The sequence below is a fragment of the Rhinolophus sinicus genome, linkage group LG04 (assembly GCF_036562045.2).
Source record: "Rhinolophus sinicus isolate RSC01 linkage group LG04, ASM3656204v1, whole genome shotgun sequence".
Classification (NCBI taxonomy): Eukaryota; Metazoa; Chordata; class Mammalia; order Chiroptera; family Rhinolophidae; genus Rhinolophus; species Rhinolophus sinicus.
In genome coordinates, this window is record NC_133754.1 from 113,466,538 (window position 1) to 113,486,785 (window position 20,248).

At 38.7% G+C, this 20,248-nt stretch overlaps 1 protein-coding gene across 8 annotated transcripts in view; it reads right to left on the reverse strand.

Annotated features, from left to right (window-relative positions):
* Nucleotides 1-20,248, reverse strand: part of FANCC (FA complementation group C) — a 261,715-nt gene that overhangs the window by 77,843 nt on the left and 163,624 nt on the right. For all 8 annotated transcript variants that reach the window (XM_074330248.1, XM_074330249.1, XM_074330251.1 and 5 more), the window contains 2 exons: nucleotides 5,123-5,236; nucleotides 4,166-4,230 (listed from right to left, as the gene is read on the reverse strand). In XM_074330248.1, the coding sequence (XP_074186349.1) occupies nucleotides 4,166-4,230; nucleotides 5,123-5,236 (179 nt within the window). The remainder of the gene's footprint in view (nucleotides 1-4,165; nucleotides 4,231-5,122; nucleotides 5,237-20,248) is intronic.

Here is a 20,248-nt window from a genome sequence, read left to right on the forward strand (position 1 = left end):
GATTTAACTGTACCATAAAGCAGTTTGCCCCTATGCTGTATTCTGATTCAAACTTTTTTGATTATTAAATCTTAAAAATGTACAGACAGCTTCAGGTATGTAGGAGAAATTTACATATTGTTGATACATATTTTAATTATTATTATAACTTAGGACAGCAACAACTATAATGGCCCAGCATGTTTGGCAGCTCTTTCAAATGTTACGATGATGCCATTCCACTGATTTCATGAAATGAAATCAGTTTTTATGTGAGACAATAGAACACTTGGTTGAATTTATAATTCACTAGAGAACTGTGGACTTAATAGTTCTGAGTTTCACACAAGTTTTTACTGATCCAGGTTCTTTTATGGATGGAGAACAGAACTTCCTGGCTTTAGGTCTTAAAAGTAGGACTCTAAAAGCTCATAAAGAGACTCAAAAAGTACGTTGGGCATCAAATTGCTTTTTAAATTCATTCTTCTAATAAGAATAATTGAACTTAATCCAAGAGGTTGAATTTCCCTGAAAACTACAGAGGGTGCCCAAAATATGCATACACATTTTAAGAAAGGAAAAAACTGTATTAAAATTGTAATACTCAATATATACAGATAACAAAAGATGAATACAAGTCATGCGTATACATTTTTTTGGCACCCCCGGTGTGTATAGGCTCAACATATTTAGAAAAATACTTGCAAGAAATTTATCTTGTTGAATTCTAAAATTATTTCCAAAAAGAAAAGGACACCATAGTAAATCATTCGACAGAGCCAAGGAGGCATATATCAGATGCGTCCGTGTGCAGAGAACATTCTACTAGCACAGGCATCTCATATTCTTGGTAAATTCAGTTAAGAATTTTACTAATTACATCATAGATTTGCTTTGACTAAGAATGCCCTAAACTACTAAACCAAATTAACTGCCATTTTATCCTTGCTGCTTCTGCCAGCTGCGGTGCAAGCATGGACATTCCTCAGTAGACTTTGCTCTGCACCAGGGAAGTTGTACAGATTGTTTTTGAAAAATAAACGTCCTTAAATAAGCAGCAGCCTTGAATTTAGGAATGAACCTGCCCCCATCCAATGTGGCACAAATGGAAGTTTTTCAGCTACAAATAGCACATCAGCTACTATGTTCCATCGCCTCTCCTAATTGTGGTCAGTGGTGTTTAGGCGCCTTTCTGAACTGCTGTCTTCTACTGTCTGCGGGTAAGAAAATGAAAAGCACAGATAACTCTGAGGAAAGAGTCTGAAGAGACCAGTATAGTTAAATAATGGGTAGAGTACAAAAAGATGTGAATAAAGATTAAAAAAAAATAGGGCCGAGAGTAACAAATATTAAGCAATCTTCAGCTGAGTAAAGATGATTGTTTTTTCATGAACTACACCTGCTATTTTCAAAATGACCCTGAGGCAGGAAAAATTTCCTTTATTATGAGTATTATCTTTTCATTTTCAATATTTTACTAGGTAACACTATATTTTAGTTTTTAAAAGGTTAATTATAAAATACTGATGATGTACAGAAATAGAGAATTATTGCAGTATCAACTGTGTACCCATTTCCCAGATTTTATAATGCTAACATTTTATTAATATTTCTATTTGATATTTTAAATAAATAAAATGTTTCAAATACAGTTGGAACACCCTTCTCCCATCCCATTTCCTCTTCCACTTCCCAGGAGTCAGGACTTCCCTGAAGTTGGTGTAGGCTCTTTGGTCTAGTTTAATATATACTTTATAAGTATACATTGTTTTTGAGTGTTTTAAAACTTTACATAAGAAATGACATATTATGGATATTCTTTCCATGGGTCTACGGGTCTGGCTTTATGCCAGTAGCAAACTTTTGATGACTGTAGCTTTGAAATATGTTGTTTTGTTTTTAATTAAAGTTTATTGGGGTGACAATTGTTAGTAAAGTTATTAGGTTGGTACAAAAGTAATTGCAGTCTAAAAGGCAAAAAATAATTGCAAAAACTGCAATTACTTTTGCACCAACCTAACACACAGGTTTCAGCTGTACAATTCTGTAATATATCATCTATATATGACATTGTGTGCTCACCACCCAGAGTCAGTTCTCCTTCCATCACCATATATTTGGTCCCTTTTACCCTCATCTACCACCCCTCATCCCCCTTACCCTCTGGTAACCACTAAACTATTATGTGTCTATGAGTTTTTGTTTCTTCATCTGTTTGTCTTTTTTGTTGTTTTCAGTTTTATACACCACGTATCAGTGAAATCATATGGTTCTCAACTTCTTCTGTCTGACTTATTTTGCTTAGCATAATAATCTCAAGATCCATCCATGTTGTCACAAATGTCACTATTTCATCTTTTCTTATGGCAGAATAGTATTCCATTGTGTATATATACATCTTCTTTATCCAATCATCTATCGTGAAATATGTTTTGAAATCAAGAAGTGTGAGGCCTCCAGTTTTCTCTTTTCAAGATTGTTTTGTTTATTTGAAGTGCTCTGAGGTTCTATATAAATTTTAGGATGGGTTTTTTCTATTTCTGCAAAAGGAAAATGCCATTTGGATTTTGATAGGATTCCATCGTATCTATAGACTGCTTTGGGGAGTATGGACAAAGCAGTCTTTGGGTAGTCTTCCCATCCATGAACACAGGATACCCTTCTACTTATTTGTGTCATACTTAATTTCTTTCAGCAGTGTTTTGTAGTTTGCAGTGTACAAGTCTTTCATCTCCTTGATTAAGCTTATTCCTAAATATTTTGTTCTTTTTTATGCTACTGTCAATGGGATTGTTTTTTAAATTTCCTTTTTGGGTTGCTTGTTGTTAGTGTATAGAAACACAACTGATTTTCAAACGTTGGTTTTGTGTTCTGCAACTTTACTGAATTGATTGATTAGTTCTGACAGTTTTTCTGTGGAATCTTTAGGGTTTTCTACATTTAAGATCTTGTCATCTACAAACAGAGATAATTTAACTTCTTTCTTTTAGATTTAGATGTCTTTTATTTCTCTGCCTTGCCTAATTGTTCTGGCTAAAACTTCCATTACTGTGTTGAAAAGAAGTGGTGAGAGAGGGTATCCTTGCTTTGTTCCTGATTTAGAAAGAAAGCTTTCAGTCTTTCACCATTGAGTTAGATGTTAACTATGGGCTCTTTGCATATGATCTTTATTATGTTGAGGCAGTACCCTTATATTCCTAGTTTGTGAAATGGTCTTATCATGAAAGGATGTTGAATTTTATTAAATAGTTTTTCTGTATCCATTGAAATTATGTGGTATTGTCCATCATTCTATTAATATGGTGTGTTACACTGATTTTATTTTTGTATATTGAACCATACTTGCACGTCAAGAATAAATCCCACTTGGTCATGGTGCATAGTCTTTTTAATGCGTTGTTAAGTTTGGTTTACTAGTATTTTGCTGAAGATTTTTGTGTCAATATTCATCTTTGATTTTTTTCTATTGTTTTGGTGTCATATCCAAAAAATCACTGCCAAATCAAGTCATGAAGATTTTCTCATGTTTTTGTCCAAGAATTTTATAGTTTACTTTAAGGCTTAGATGCAAAGGCTGAAGGAAAACACCATTTCTGATAGAGCTTTAATTGGCAGCAACTTCACACACACAAAAAAATCACTATGTGCCCTTGATCCCCAGATTCTCTTATTTAATGACTTGTTAAAAATGAAATGATCACCAATGAAAACAACTTTGAATTCTTTCTCATAGTGAAGAAACATTTTGTAATGTGATTAATTGCCTTTTACTTTGACTCTATTTGATTCGTTTAGTCTAAATTTTAGAATACTATGTTTCTTAAAATAGGTCATATGTGCACATCAAATTATCTGTTGCCTTGTATGTGAATTATACACATACACGCTGAACTGAGCCCTTTTGTCTATTGTGTTCCCTACTGTATATATAGGGCTTTTAACTCAATGGGTGCATAAGAGACATCACATGATTTATTACTACCCTATGAGAGTTGAGAGACTAGTGATTTTAAAAAGTTTGATAAAACTCACCAATTTACCATGTGTTCCACTAAAATAATCTTTCCACACAGCATATAACCAAAACTATGAACATGCGTTTCATACGAATTACGAATTTTTTCTCTCATAACCGAAATGACATATGTCGAAACCTGAGAAGAGGGATGTTTAGTTTGACACCTACCGCCTTTGAGTGTTAAATCCATTAAGATGATTCTCTCTGAGTTCAGACACTAATGATAAAACCATCTGTAAGGCAAAATCAGTTACAGGTTAACTCACACAGCAAACAGGATTACATCAGTTCTATTTTTCTTGGTGTGAGTGGTATTTCCGCTGAGATTCCCTACCCTCTTCCACCCGTCTTCTCCTTGTTTTACTTTGTCAAAGTGAAAAAAAGCAGTGCCAAGTTACATTTACTAATAATTTAGATTTTACGTTTGCCGTCTGTTAGTCCGAATTCCTGTTTCAGCAAATGAACAATAGAACAGATCATTAATTTCCTAAAAATTAAAACTAAACCAAATAAAACCATGCTAGAGTTATTTAATTTTTCTTTCTTAATTTAATTCTTTATTTTAAAACATGCTATTCAGGTATAAAGCTTCCAAAAGACCAGAATAGTTAACAAACATTAAAAGTCTCATAACACCTTTTAGAAGAGCTATGTTAAGATCATAAATTAACATTTATTGAATTTATCTAAAATTTAAGGCAGTAGAAAATAGCTTTAATACTAAGATGTGAATATATAATAGTATTTACAAGGTTATTTATTTTTTTGCTTTAACACAAAATTCCTGTCGGGTTATTTTAAATACAAAATTTGTCTAACAGTAAAAGGCTATATTTACATTGGTTAAGGAACTCTCTCTCCCAAAAATCTTTGAGAGAATAAATGAAATGTGTTAAGAGACAAAGAGGTTGGTTGATTTAGAATAACCTCTCCTGGTTTTCTTCTTCCTTCTCATAATCTCCCATTTCTTCCTTACATGGCCGTAAGTCCACCCAAGGTAAGAAGAGATAAACAAAGAAAAGTTAAACATCTCTCCTGGAGAAGTGAAATATTTCCATTTACTCTTTTTGCTGATGATACATTAACCAATGAAAATTTCAATATTAATAAATTAAAAATACTCACATTTTTAAGCAAACCAGGATAATAATCTGCAGGTGCATACCCAAGATATTGAGTAAAACGACCAACTTCTTTCATATCAAATCTGAATGATGAAAGTATGTGAGATAACAACTCCTAAAAAACATAAACAAAAAAAGAAACACAGTCTTAAAATTGAATGCAAGCACCTATTAAGTATAATGCCTTGAATCTGGGTCATTTGTAAATGAGATGGTCTCTATGAAATGAGTAATCTTAATTTTTCCAAATATCCAGTTCACTTTGATTCAAGGTATAAAGAAAGGCTAGTGTTAAAATTATTACATTCAAAATAAGTCAATTTAAACATATATTAACAGTGGAACAAAAGTATATAATGAATGAACAGTGCTTTAACCATATTAAGAACATGATCTTTATTGGTTTTAAACTCAGCAAAATATTTTTATCACAGTAGATATGACAATTAAATACACGACAAGGAACACACACAAATCACTAGGGAAAGGAAAGACTATGTAATAAATAGTGCTAGGAAAACTATTTGAAAAAATTGGATTCTCACCTTATGTTATTCATCAAAATATACATAAATTCAAGTAGATCAATGTAAAAATGAAATGAAATAATAAACAAAAAGAAAATATAAAGACTTTTTATGTGTCTAAATGGGAAAGAACTTTGTAAACTGAAAATCAAGGGAGCAAATCTTTGGTTGTTGTAAATAAAAATAAAAACTTCTGTTTTTCAAAAAATAATATAAGCAGAAACGAGGAAAAATACTGACAACAAATAATACAGATCATATGCAATCAAATTAATGTGCAAAATACCAAATGATAAACACTGAGCATAAAAAATGAGTGTGAACAGATAACTCGTAAGAGAAAATACAAAAATACCCAAGAAACACATAAATGTTCATTCTCATAATCAAAAAGGGTAAATTTAAACATCAACATACGACTTTTTCACTTAATAAATGAAAGATTTTATGGTCATTAATACCTAAGGCTAATCTGGGTTCTCTGCAACAGGTGCTCTGTGAGCTATGGGACGAACACTCACATAACGAGCGCCCACCTATCAGTGCTGTTGTGAACCCCACTCGGGCACCCACAGAGAGTGTGAGCGGGTGTAACAGCCCACAACCCACCTCCACGCTTGGCCTGACAGGGCGACATCTGCCCAGAGGTTTGTAACCTAAACAAAGAGGCCTGATAGGTTGATAGGGGCCTGCCTCATAGAAAGCAACTTGAGAATATGTATTTAAAAATTTCTAATATATCTGGCATACATTTAAGGAAATGAATCCAAATATGATAATGGGGATTCTGCTCAAGGATGTTCATTACAGTGTTATTTTTCATAGTGAGCAACGTCCAACAGCCGGGAATGATTAACGTATAATGCCCTCACACAGTGGCTCACTGCAAGGCATTAAAATATTTATAAAGAATTTGTAACAGCATTTTAAATGGTTATAGTCAACTGTTAAATCAAGAAAGGAAGATGCAAAATTTTATACACAAAACAATCTCATCAATATCAAAATAATCCATACATGGGAATGAAAAACTAATGAAAAAAAATATTGCCAAATGTTGGCAGTCTCTAGGGTGGTGTTATTATGGGTATATGTATTTTTTCTTCCTTCTACTTTAATACATTCATTTTCCAGTTTCCTATATGTGTATGTACTTCTTTTATAATCAGGAAAAAATATTTACTTTTTGAAAAAGTGCTGTATTTGGAAATATTTTATTTTTAACAGCTTTATTGAGATATAATTCACATGCCATAAAATTCACCCCTTTAAAGAGTACAACCCAGTGGTTTTTATTATATTCATAGGGAAATAATCACTTTACTTTGTTTAAAGTTCTGCATTGCATTGTGTGAGTACGTATGACGAGATAAAAGGAATCTGTGTATGTGCATATAAACATATGTGACTTCCTACACAAATGTGTAGAGAGGACAGTGGTATGTAGGGAAGGGGCTCTGTCACCTCAGCCCAGGACGGACCGCAGGAGACCAGGACATCACACAAACACAGCAGTTATGCCCAGGGCGGATATCACTAACACATCCAGGCACTCATTTCAGTTTTATCATAAACTATTTCACATATTAAAAAAGATATAAAATAAAATGAAAAAATGTTGCCCACCAGAAACTTAATAAAGCAAATAAAGCATCAGAACACCAAGGAAGGCTCTGCGCCATCTCTCCCCTTCCTGGCCACAGTGCTAGAGGAGGAGTCTCTCCCCTTGAGGAAAATTCTTCCCCGGATCTGGTGTGCACTGTTAGGTGTAGACACTGCTGACCCTAAATGAGATCCTGGCTACTGTTTTCAACTTAGAAAATTTCACAGTAAGTTAACAAAGTAGCTGTGAAACATTAATACTTAGCAAGCAGATCTTCATGATTAAAAAAAATCCAGCAACATGTATAACGTGATTGACAAAAATCCATTGGAGAGGGAGAAAAACGGGAAATTTACAGCGTTCAAGTGAACTTTTTGTAAGGTATAAGATAATTGAAAGGCTCCTTACTAGAGTTAAAGAAAAAGCTGGATGGAAGCCACTTGCATATTATCTAACTTTTTCCCTTTCAGTTCAAAGACATCCTTTATAAATATGGAAAGCAAACAGGAGTTGACAATAGCCCCAGGAGAGTTCATCTCCCAGTTATTTTCAAACACCAAGTGCAGTCTGGGTGACAGCAAGCAGTTGTGTAAGGTCAGCAAACCAGGGGAGGTAAATGACAGGCAGGGTAACCACCCTTTGGAGGGCGGTGTTTACTGGAGGACCTTGCTTAGCTCACCACAGCAGGAAGCACATGTGGTACTCTCAGCAAGCTGAGACTGGGGCCTGACCCCCTGTGTGAGATGCCACACAGGTGTTCTGGTGAAGGAAAGCCCAGCCAGGCCTGGCCAGCCACATGCCACATCCGTGTGGAGGTGCCCACACCAGACCAGGCAGGGGGAAGGAGGAGGCTGAGCTCGATCTGGAAACTAGGCGCCAAGGGCTCAGAGTCAGAGGTAGATGAGGAAAGGTCGGAACTGGAAGTGATTAACCTGCCACTAGACTTTGGGCATTCTATTCCACAAACACTTAAAACACTTACATGCCACAAGCTGTTCAGAGCGCTTTACAAATAGCAACTCATGTAATCCCCACAGCCTATGGGGTAGGTCCTATTATTGAATCTGTGTCATAGATGAGTAAACAGGGACACACAGAGCTTTAGTAACATACCCAGTGCTGGTTACCTACTCTATGGCCAAACACCCTTCAAAGGGCTGTCCCCATATCCACTCTCCATGAGGCAACTGGAATAGCTTTTTAACAATACAAATCTGATTAGTCCTCAGCTTAAGGCTCTTTATGGCTCCCAATTACTCTTCGATGAAGCCCAAACTAGCTCCCAAATAGGCCCACCAATTTTGCAGCCCCTACCTGGGACTGACTTTCCCTCACTAGTTTGTTTGGGGCCCATTAGGGCCACAGGCTCTTCATCCCCTCTGGACTTTCGAATGTTCTAGTCCCTCTGCCAGGAGGGCTCTTTCGGCCCCCACATCTCCTTAAGTGTCAATTCTTGAGGGAATTCTAACAACTACGAACACTAAAATTTACTGAGTGCTTACTATTATCTGAAGCACTGTGCTATGTTCCCTAAGTATGGCATCTCACTTAAAATCCCATAAATTCAGTTTTTAATCAAATTCAATTAAGCAAAGTTTCAATTAAGCCACCTATAAAAAGGTGGCTGTTATCATTATAATGTACATGATTGAGCCTTGAAACATTAAAACACAAAGTACTACAGACCCAGTTGGGATGGAAGGAAACCAGTTTCAAGGCTATAACAGTTAAGGGTCAGCTAAGACTGCAGGTCTTAAGGAACATGACGCCGAGGCTTCCCCTTGGAACTCAGGGCCTCCCAGAAACACTCACATCCTGGGCCTTTGACCAGTGCATGGAGGGTGGTTTCCCAAAACTGCATGAGTTACTTTGGTAGCCAAGCCAGTAGGACATTCAATAGATTCAGAAGGTGCAATAAGAGATTATAAATAATTCCTGAGTAATGTTTAAAATAGCCATAGTTTCCTAGATAGTTGTCATAACACCTGCATCAGACAAGCTGACTGTTAACACTTAAGGTCTTAGAAACATGAAAATAACTTGTTTGGTAGATATGTCCCAGCTGAAATTTCCAAAATGAAATAGCTAGGAACTGATTTTTTTAAACAACAAATACTATCAAGATTAGTTCCCCACCCCTCCTCATGCTCTGTTTAAAAAACAAAGGAAGCCTGTACCGTAATACGCAATGGTGGCAAGGATGCAGTGGTGAGAGGCACGCCGTTGCTACTGGGAGCTCAAATTTGTAAAGCTTTTCTGGGAAGTCACTGTATGATATGTAGCCAAAACATTAAAATTCATATCCTTTTACCCAGTAATTTAATTTCCAAGAATATATCCTAAGGAAGATTTAGGTTCGTCTCAGCATTACTTATAACAGTGAAAAACTAGAAGCAACCCGCGTGCCCAGCACTGGGTTTGTTGAATTCATCATGGTTTATCCAATAGTGTGAATTGTGAATCATGTCATAAAAAGATATTTGATGACATAGGGAAAGGCAATAGAACATTAATTTTAAACACAACGTGTAAAACTGTATGTTCCATGTGATTTTAATTTTGTATGCACAAAAAAAATCCTGGGAAGAAACGTAATAGTTAACATAAATTATTTCTAGGAGTAATTTAAAATTTCCTCTTTAAAATATCTGTATTTCCAAAGTTTCTATAATTACTGTATCTTACTTTTTATCATAAAAAAATGTTTTGTAAAACAAAATTACATGCTTTAACTTATCTCTTTTTTCTCCATAATTCCCACTACGAACTGCTATAGAGGGCCACAAGAGTTTTATCCCCAGATAAAGCAAGCATAGGTCCTAAGAAAGAACATACTGAGGCTTGGCTACAGTGATATAACTTTAAACCACACACCTCAAACTTTAGACCTCCAAATATCTCTTTTCAAGTAAACTTAAAAGCTGTTAAGCACCTCTCATTGTTAAGAATAATTTTTTTACTGCCATCTAGTGGCAAATAGTCTAAACACAAAACCATTAAATATTCTGTAGGCATTGGCTCTTGGACAAAAATTAATTCGTACAGTCATATACTAGATTCTTCCTTAAATGCCAACAGAGCAATCTCGGAGACCCTCTACTTCAACCTCCTCTCTCTACTGATGAGGAGCTGGTTTTCTGAATACGCGAACCAATGTCCACAAAAAAGATGTGGGTGTAAATGAACTTCAAGGGCATAGAGAAAATGGGCAAATATATCACCCGGATTTGTGCTAAAACCCTTCAGGAGCGGAACGCACAGGAACCAACACAGCTGTGCCTAAAACATTTTAAGCCCAACTGTGATTCACATAGGAGTTTTAAGAACTCTGCTAATGTCTAAAAGCCATTTAAAAAATGCTTATGACATGAAGGTAAGCTTTCAAGGAGAGAAACTCTAAATAAACGGGGGAAATCCACCGCCTTGTTTTCAGGTGTTCTCTTTTTGTCCTCGCATCATTGTATCTGCTCCATCCTGTAACAGGCAGCACATTCACAGGCAGTTAGGAAAGCTGGAGCAGGGAGGCTGTGGTTTGGCGCAGGGTCTGGGTGTGGAAGGAAGGCTGTGCTTTTCGCTCAGGCAAAGGGCTAGGAGAGCCAACTGTGGTCGATATTCTTGAAGCGAGACAGAGCACATATTTTGTGCTTCTCCAAACAATTTCTTCATCTGATCATTAAAGTCTTTTAGAATTTCCACTACTTTGGTCTCTACAGCATCTAAGTCTTTATGCATAACATGAATAAAAATTCTTTGTAAACAAGATCCCTTATTCATTCATTCACCAAACATATATTGAGTTGACCTTGGCTTGATCTGTATTCAAGCTCCTCTACTAAGACTATTGGAATAAGAAGCCCTATGATAAGATGCAGGGAGGTAGAGATGGAAACAGCCATAACAGACAGAATGTAGTAAGTCCTATAATAAGGGGGTAAGACAATCACTGTGAGAAGGCAAGAAGTAATGATTAATTCCAACTGCAGGCTTTCAGATGATGACTTCTGAGCTGATTCCGATGGCTGGGGAAGGACAGAAAGAGCAAGGGGAAGGAGGCACGGGAAAGTGTGTATGATGTTAGCCAGGATAGACAGAGAAAAACGACTAGAGAGGCAACAGAGAGGCGGTGGGAAAGGGGCCATGGCGGTCAAATGAAGACATGGGAAATGCTGTTCTCCTACTGCTCCCAGCCTTTACGGGGTTCTGAAGCCCAGCCTGCCCCCACAGGGCTTCAGCTCACCTGTCTGACTTCCTTCTCACAATCCTTCCCTTTGATCCCTGTGTTGGTGACTTGAGGCTCCCTGCTAGTCAACAGATCCATCCACCCCTTCCCCACCTCCAGGCTACTTTATTTCCTGAGAAATCTAACAGCCGCCACCCATCACTAACTGCCAAAATTACACCCATCTTTCAAAAATCCATCTTTGTCCAAGATTCCTGTTCCAGTTCCTGACTGGATGAGATCGTGTTCTCCTGAAATCTCCATGGTATCCTATTTTCATTTCTCTCGCAGTGCCTTCCCTGTCCTGCCTTGCAATGTAGTTAGGAGTTTCATCGTTCTGTTCCTTAGCCCACAGGCTCTCCAACGAAGGGGCTGCCTTACTAATCTTTATATTCCTTAGAGCAACTGTTAACTAGCCTTTATCATTTCACACAATAGGTGTTCAATAAACACTAGCCAAATCCAACTCAATAGAGTGGCTTGCTCACTTATATTAATAGTTACTGAACAATACAATTACTACAGGATTCCTTTGTAACCTCAGTTCACTATAAAATGATCAATTTTCCTTTTCACAATTTGCTTTCCTAAGTTTCAGTCCATAAAATACCCACAGAATGCTGGAAAAAAAACATGGCATTTCTATGTACTTTCACTTCAAAGAGTTTTACTTAATTTGGTAACACTGACTAGCCCCTGGCACACTGATCTGGATGAAATTTCACTGAATAATACACTGCTTTGGGGCTACTCAGCCTGTGGCAACCTATGGGTATACCACAGGCTTAGAGCACCCAGAGGGACAGGAGAAGCAGGAGCAAGAACCATCTTTGCTGAAAGGGGCACTGGAAAACATAGTCTCAACTATGCCTAAATAAAGATTATAATGCATATCTACACATTTTTAAAACATTTTTCCTGTAAACCTGAATAGAAAAACAAAGCTTTTGTTAGTTCAATGCAATTTATTCAATTATTTTTGGCCAAAAAATTTAATCCTTGAGGTATAGCACATGTTTCATCTTCTCTCTCCCAAGCTTTCAAAGAAATGTATGGTCTATTCAGTCCTAGGCCAGCAAAATGCTGCCATTTTGAATACTTGGCAGGTTCTTTTACCATATAAAATGCTTGCACCCAAATGCCGAATTAGTCACTTCCTTTTTTATGTTCCCATGGCAGTTTTGTATACATCTAGTAAAACATTTAAGTCACTATCCTGAAATTGTTTGTTTACTTAAGTAATATTAAAATTTCCAAATTAACTAAACCACCAGCAACTGATTTATATTCATCTAAATTAGATACCATAGTTAAAATTGGCAAATTTTCTTAATACCACAATCTTAAATTATCATTTCCCCTGCCAACAAGGACCATCTAGAAACTAGACCAACATATAAGCACCATCTAACCATATTATTTCATTGAAAAAAAAGAAAAGTTGCCCTCCATCAAGTAAAATGGACCAGCACTGATCCATGCATAGTGCTGTATGACTAAGCAACAAAGAAGTGTGATAAAACTTTAAAAAATATATTAAACACTTGCATAAATGGAGATACACCACGGTCTTAGCAAGAAAAATTCAATGTCATAAAGACGTCATTCTCTGTCATATAGACTCAGTGCAGTGTCATTAACAATCCTCAACAGGTTTTCTGGTAAAATTTCAGAAGCTTTTCTAAGATTTACATCGCAAAGCACAGCACATGCTAGGGAAAGAAGAAAATTTTAGATGTAAACATACAGCGGGACTCCATTTCTATGAAGTTCAACAGGCACACTGAACGAGACGGTGTTCAGGGTTACACACACGAGGGGCAAAACTACAAGTGCCTCAAATTACTTCTGGGTGAGGGTTCTAAGAGACAAAGGGGAATAAAGCAAATTAAATCATTTCATACCGTCACAATAAATAGTTATTCTGTGCCTGTTAGTCTGAAGCATCCATACTTCTGAAATTTCTCAGGAAAGAAATATCACTGTGATGTAGTTGCACTGCTAACTCTTCTAAAATCTGAAATCCTTAGTATCTCAGGGTATAAGGAAGACTCAGTCTTCATATTATGAGATACAATACATACTCACTGCTGATAAGACTAGAAAAGAAACAAGATACAAATTGCTTGAAAAGTTATTTACAATTCTGTAAGTTCAAAACATTTTTAAAGCTTCCGTGACATTTCTTTGTTGTTTCAAGTGAAAAGATATTTCATCATGTAACTGGCACACCTGATACTAGAATAATCTATAATCTAAATCAAGAAGAAATGAGTCCTAAATTAAAGGTGTATTTCTAATATGTTCTTTCTGAAAGTCAAACACGTTTAAATTAATTTTAAATCATTTTAAGAAAAAAAAAAACTCCTCGCTATGTTTATTACAAATATTTGTGATAATGCATCCTTTACCTTTACCAAAATAGTAAGAAATGGTTAGACATTTTAAGGAATAAAAACAGGCTAAGCTTAGGACATATACATTATTTCCTTCAAACACAAAATGGCGGTCTGAATAAATTAACCCAAACAATGCTACCGAAACAAACAATGTCTAAATCCCAATCTGGAATCGAACAGTTGTTTCCAACAGTTAACAGTCTTGCTTATTAGTCTTACTAGGGTATCGCAAAACCATCAATCTGCACTTATCACAGTTCCTTTTATTTCAATCCGATATTTAAATTGTTAAACGATTTCCAATTTTACAGAATCTATATCTAGTTAAGCTTATGTGGACAAAGTTTAATTCAGTAAACAATTTACTACTGAAGAAAAACTAACCATATAAAACATGCTTGGAGAAACACTGTTTCCCCGTGCATGGTTAGGAAGCACGAGCCAGTAAGCGGCTCGCCCCTATTTTGCCGCTTTCATTAGCCACACTCTGAGAGGTGTAAAAGTTCAAATTTGCTTCAAATCAGGGAAGAAGCCAGAGTATAACTGGCTTCTTATACTCTGAAGCCAGATATACTCTGGCTTCTTCCTGAAAAAACCTGAAATCCTGCCATTTAAAACCAACGGATTTATTACTCAGCACTCTTTCCAGTACAGGTTAGTGCGGAGAAACTACGTATTGATCAAGCCCCGTCACGGGGCTATTGAAACACCCTGAAGATGAGCAGGTTTAGACCAATCAAGTTTTCTCAACCTTGATGCTATTGACATTTGGGGCTTGATAATTCTTTGTTGTGGGGACTAGCCTGTGAATTCCCCGTCTCTACCCACTAGACCCAAGTAGCAACCCCTCCAAGCTGTGACAACTAAAAATGTCTCCAGATATTGCCAAATCCCCTAAGAGCCAAACAGTTCCAGCTAAGCTTTGGTTTAGACACACATCTGCTTTTGAAAATTCGTCTGGATTAGTTTTTGAATATTCCTCTTGTCTCTGGTATAAAGATAAAATACTGGCAATATAAAGGAGACTTTTGTGACTGATAGGGAACTATCTCCAGGAGACAGTGTTATGTGAATAAAGTAAGTTGCAGAATAATACATTCAGCATAATTCCAGCATAATGCTATGTTTGGACTGTTTGATTTGTGTGTGTGTGAGACTGTAAGAAATTATTATTTGTGCAATTTAAAAAATAAAGGAAAAGAAAGAAAAAAGGTTATGGCACTTTAAAATTAAACAGACTTTGATTTGAGTCCTAGCAACATGATCTTGGGGTAAATTTTTAAAACAGTGTTAGGCCTTCCAGTTCCCTTTTCTATAAAATGTAGATGATAAAGCTGATCTCATAGGTTTGTTACAAAATTAAATGAGGCACATCCACGGGAAGGGGCCAGCACAGTGTGTGGGTTCACAGCACCTCCTCGATCATCCATAGCTGCTGTCTTAGGTCTCAGTTTGGGTAAGGATGGAACGTAAGCTGACAGCCAGGTAACGCTGCTCCTGGGTTCTGGGTACCCTTAACCTTCTCTCTCTTCATTACCTTGGTTAGAAGGTAACCATCCACCTCGTCTCCCATACACTTACTGACAGTGAGGGTATCATCTCCAGGTCTACCATAATCACATAAGTTATGTATGAAGAGACCAAGGAGCAATGCTTGAAAACTGGGCCACCTACCTCAGTGTTTCTCCTGACATGATGTGGAGATACCTCAATCGGAATCATCAAGGTTCCTACTGCCATGCAGACAACCCACCGAATCAAAACCTTTCGGTGTGGACCCCTAGATCTGCTTTGCCAACAGGACCACCACCCACCTCACTGCACTGTAAAGCTTGGGGGTCTCCACCCTAGCACCTGGCCACAGCCCAAACACTATGTATCTAAACACTATGTATATTTATCTCCTATGTACTGGGGGGGGGGGCGGAACTCGAGAGAATAGAGAGAAGCTCAGTTCGTCCAATCACCTCCCTACCTTTGCTGGAACTCATCCTTCCTCTGGTCCAAAATCTACTACAACAGTGGTCCAGACAAGCCTTCAACCATCCTGTATAGCAGTACCATCAAGGTGCTAAATTATAATACTTCCAGAGCGAAACATCCCAGGGCATGGAGTCAGGCACGCTTAGGTTCAACTAGCAGCTCTGTCACTCAGTGGAGAAAATCACGTACTGTCACTAAGCCTCAGTTTCTAAATTATCTTTGAAATGGAGAAAATAATACCTCTCAAGGTTAGGAAGACCGAAAAAAAAAAACCACCCCAAAACCAAAAACCACTTACGCAAATCACCTAGAGATCTGGCTCATAACAGGTACTAAATAAATGTTAATTCCCATGGTTCAGTGCCAGGGCTGACCCAGTTTCTTTGAGTCAGGCCAAACGTCTAGAAGCTACCCTTACAGGAGGAGAGAGAGACAGGTCTTTGATGCATTGGTTCATAATTCTATTTGCCCACAAATCAAACCTTTGCAATTGCTATACTAAACTTAAACATTTTTTTTTTTTAAAGATTTTATTGGGGAAGGGGAACAGGACTTTATTGGGGAACACTGTGTACTTCCAGGCCTTTTTTTTCCAAGTCAAGTTGTTGTCCTTTCATTCTCAGTTGTGGAGGGTGCTGTTCAGCTTCAAGTTGTTGTCCTTTCAGTCTTAGTTGTGGAGGGTGCAGCTCAGCTCCAGGTCCAGTTGCCATTGCTAGTTGCAGGGGGCGCTGCCCACCATCCCTTGTGGGAGTCGAGGAATTGAACTGGCAACATTGTGGTTGAGAGCCTGCGCTCCAACCAACTGAGCCATCCAGGAGGCAGCTCAGCTCAAGGTGCCGTGTTCAACCTTAGTTGCAGGGAGCAGAGCCCACCATCCCTTGCGGGACTCGAGAAGTTGAACTGGCAACCTTGTGGTTGAGAGCCCACTGGCCCATGTGGGAATCGAACCAGCAGCCTTCGGAGTTAGGAGCATGGAGCTCTAACTGCCTGAGCCACCGGGCTGGCCCCTAAACTTAAACATTTTTAATTCCCTCAAATTAGGGACATGATCTCCACTTTCTCTCCCTAAGGTCCATCTTCCAGGGTTCCCAGGAAGGCAGGTGTTGGATCACAAGCTGGCATTTTCCATGCAGTCCTTTCCATAGAAAAATTCCCCTTGGTTCTTGTTTCTGCCTCCCATCATGAGTTCATATTCAAAAACACCACCTCAACACCCCCCCACCCCGGTCCACCCCACCCCCTATACTGTCTCTGCTTCTGGGGAGAGGACACCACCAGAAGGAACCACAGGCTCAGACTCTCACTGCTCAGTGCCATGGAGGTCAGCAGCTCCTGGAAGGCAGAAATTCCTGTCCAGCGAAAGGCAAAACATGAATTTTCCTTTGTATTTATTATTCCTGTCCGTACTCTGAAATCTTCATAACAAACTTACATCCCTGAAATGACTGTTACCTGTCAGTCTAAAACAAGTAAGTGTTTGTGTTTGTTCTCTCTATAGATATCTCTGTTTCCTACTAATTTCTACTCCCTGCAGTTTCCTGTTCTCCCATATTTTTATCTACCTCGCTTCCCTAGTAACCCTTCCCTGTGGGACCTGTGCGGCTCTTGTCCCAAAGCCCAATCCATCCCAACTCTATTCTCAAATCACTCAATACTTGAATTTATGGTATGATGCCCCTCTATATTTTAAAAAATAATATTCTGAAAAAAAAAGATATTCAAGCCAAATGCAAAAAGAGATTTTTTTTAAATTTAAAACTTGGTATATGTAATACTCTCATGATGGCATATATTTGTGCATTATGGTATGCTATTATTCAAATATTTTGAACATCAATTAAATGTGCCAATTGCTCTCAGTTAAAAGATGGAACAAAGTTATTCACATCTCTTTTGCACTTTTTACATCCATAGCCAAAATAAATTACTGCACACAGATTTCTGAAGCTTTTCCTTCAAAATCCTGCTTTCAATTTTTTTTTCTTTTTAAAATTTATACGTCCCATGCAGTTTAAATGAAATGATCTACAATAAAAACCTAACTGGTCTGGTATTTTTAGAGCCCTTTTTACTATGAAATAAACACTCAGAAATCTGGAGAATTGCAGCGGTTAAGTCTGTAAGCGAGAAGGAAGGCTGCTCATTCACAGAACTGCCCAACACCCATTGTTTACATAGCCTATTCCATGAGCAGGATGCTGACATAACACAATTCACAAAATTTCCAAACACAGGTCCAATCATAACAAAGTCTGCAATTTTTACATTTGCTTACAGAACCTCTTGCTTGCTCACTCATTAGTTCCGGGGGAGGGGAAAAACAGAGTTGGTTTTCCAAACTCCAAAATCAAAAGACTTTAGAAAATAAGCTTGAACTAAGTAGCAGTAGGAGTGATTCACACAATGCTGTTAAAACATATCTCTAATTGTGTAATATAGAAAGATCTAGAAATGTATGCTTTACTAAATACACTGACTATAAGCAGGTCATGTGTTTCATAAATACTTTGATAAACTTAAATGATCATTCCTCTGCAAGCACCCTCAGCTCCCTGCTTGCTCTCCTTTCTGAAGTACTGTGGAACTTGCCTCGTAAAACCTGACCTTTGTAAATCCAACCCTGTATCTCTCTTCCCAGCGCCCACAGAGCAGACACTGCTGAGAACATCAGACACCTGAGCGACAGCTTTGGTTATTTTCATGATCACAGTCCTGAAATGGGCTCAGCACTGCCTCCAACCCTCCTGGGCTTCCCTTGTCAACTCGCTTGGCAACCTCCTGAGCAATTATTTCATGTCTTCTCCCACCACGCCACGACACCTTCTCCCCAGCTCCTGGCTGAGGACCTTGCCTCACACATAGGTAAGAAAACAGCAATTTGCAAGAAATTCTCCATCTCAGCAGCAATGACTTTACTCATCCACACATACTGCTGTTCTGATGGAAGGAGTGTCTGCTTGTGTAAGGCGGCTCTGACCCCCGCCTCCCCTCTTCGTCAGGACTCTACAGCAGTGATCCCCGTTCTTTCCGGTATTGTCCACTTCAGTTTACAAACATGCTCTAAGATCTCCCTAACTTCTCCTTGACCCTACATCTCCCGCATTCTAATTAAAGCCTGTTTCTTTGCTCTCCATTTATCAGTGTCCTGAGAAAGTTGTCTACACTTGCCCTCTGTACTTCCCCACCTCATATTCATTCTCGGTCAGTCTCTCTAATGTGGCTTTTGTCCCTACCAATTCGCTCCTGGGAACCCAGGATGCCCACCACGGGCCTGCCTCCGGCCTGTCCCTGCTCCCCAGCCCTCAGTAGCGTCCTGGTGCCGACTCTGCCCCCAGGGCCGCTGCCTGGGACGCCCCCGTATGCGCGTGCACCATACACCGTGCTGCCACGTGGCACTCAACCAGCGCACATACACATGGTGTCCCGCCTGCCTGAAACACTTCCGTCTTAGCTGCTGGCACACACATTTCTCTCCGCATCCAGTCCAATTTGCTGGTACTTTCTCCTCAACCTGATTTTCAAACGTGGGCATCCTCAGGCTTCAGTGATCTGCCAGGAGGCTGTTTCTAGTTCCAAAATTTTAGATACCATGTAATGCTGATGTCTCCTGTCATAAAGAGTCTAAATCCACTTTTGATGTCTGACGGCTGACAGCTTTCAAATCCCACTGCTCCCTTCCCTGCTTCTGCCCCACATCTGGGCACGCAGATAAGAAAGCTGATGAGGCCTGGGTGCCCCCTCCTGTGGCACCAGTGGGAAGTGCAACCTCGCAAAGCCCACACAGAGCGACTCTTGCTGCAAGCACCAGCCTCCAACCACCATAAAAGCCATCCAGTCTCCTCTCCTGTCAGATGCAAAGTACTCTGCAGCAGTGTTCTTTTCTCCAGGGCCACTCGGATCCCAGCCACTATGATTTCTCACCTAGATGCTGTCACCTGTCACAGCCTCCTACCTGGTCTCCCTCTTTTTATTCTTGCCTCCTCCCCCCGGTCCACTTTCCATAAGGCAGCTAGAGGAAGGAGTGTCAGGCAAAACAATTTGTATGGGTGAGGAATTCTGTGAGTTTTGAATGCAGTAATACTTGTGATGAGACTGGTTTCCTCTTCAAGAACACAGATCCTGGGAACAACGAACGGGCTGAGCACATAGGATGTGAAAATCTGCAGCTCACTTCCCACTGTGGTTCAGCCAAATCCATCAGACAAGCGCACTTCCTGGAGCTAACAAAAGGGGACATTAGGTAGATAGAACCTGGTTTGGACTATTGACCTGGCAGCAGTCACCTTCCTTCACTTACTCCCCAGATTCCAGGACAAGCAAGTCTTTCACTCCCCAGTTGCTGCTATAGATACTTTCAGTCAAAACATGACAGCCCTGTGATGGGAAACACAGTAGT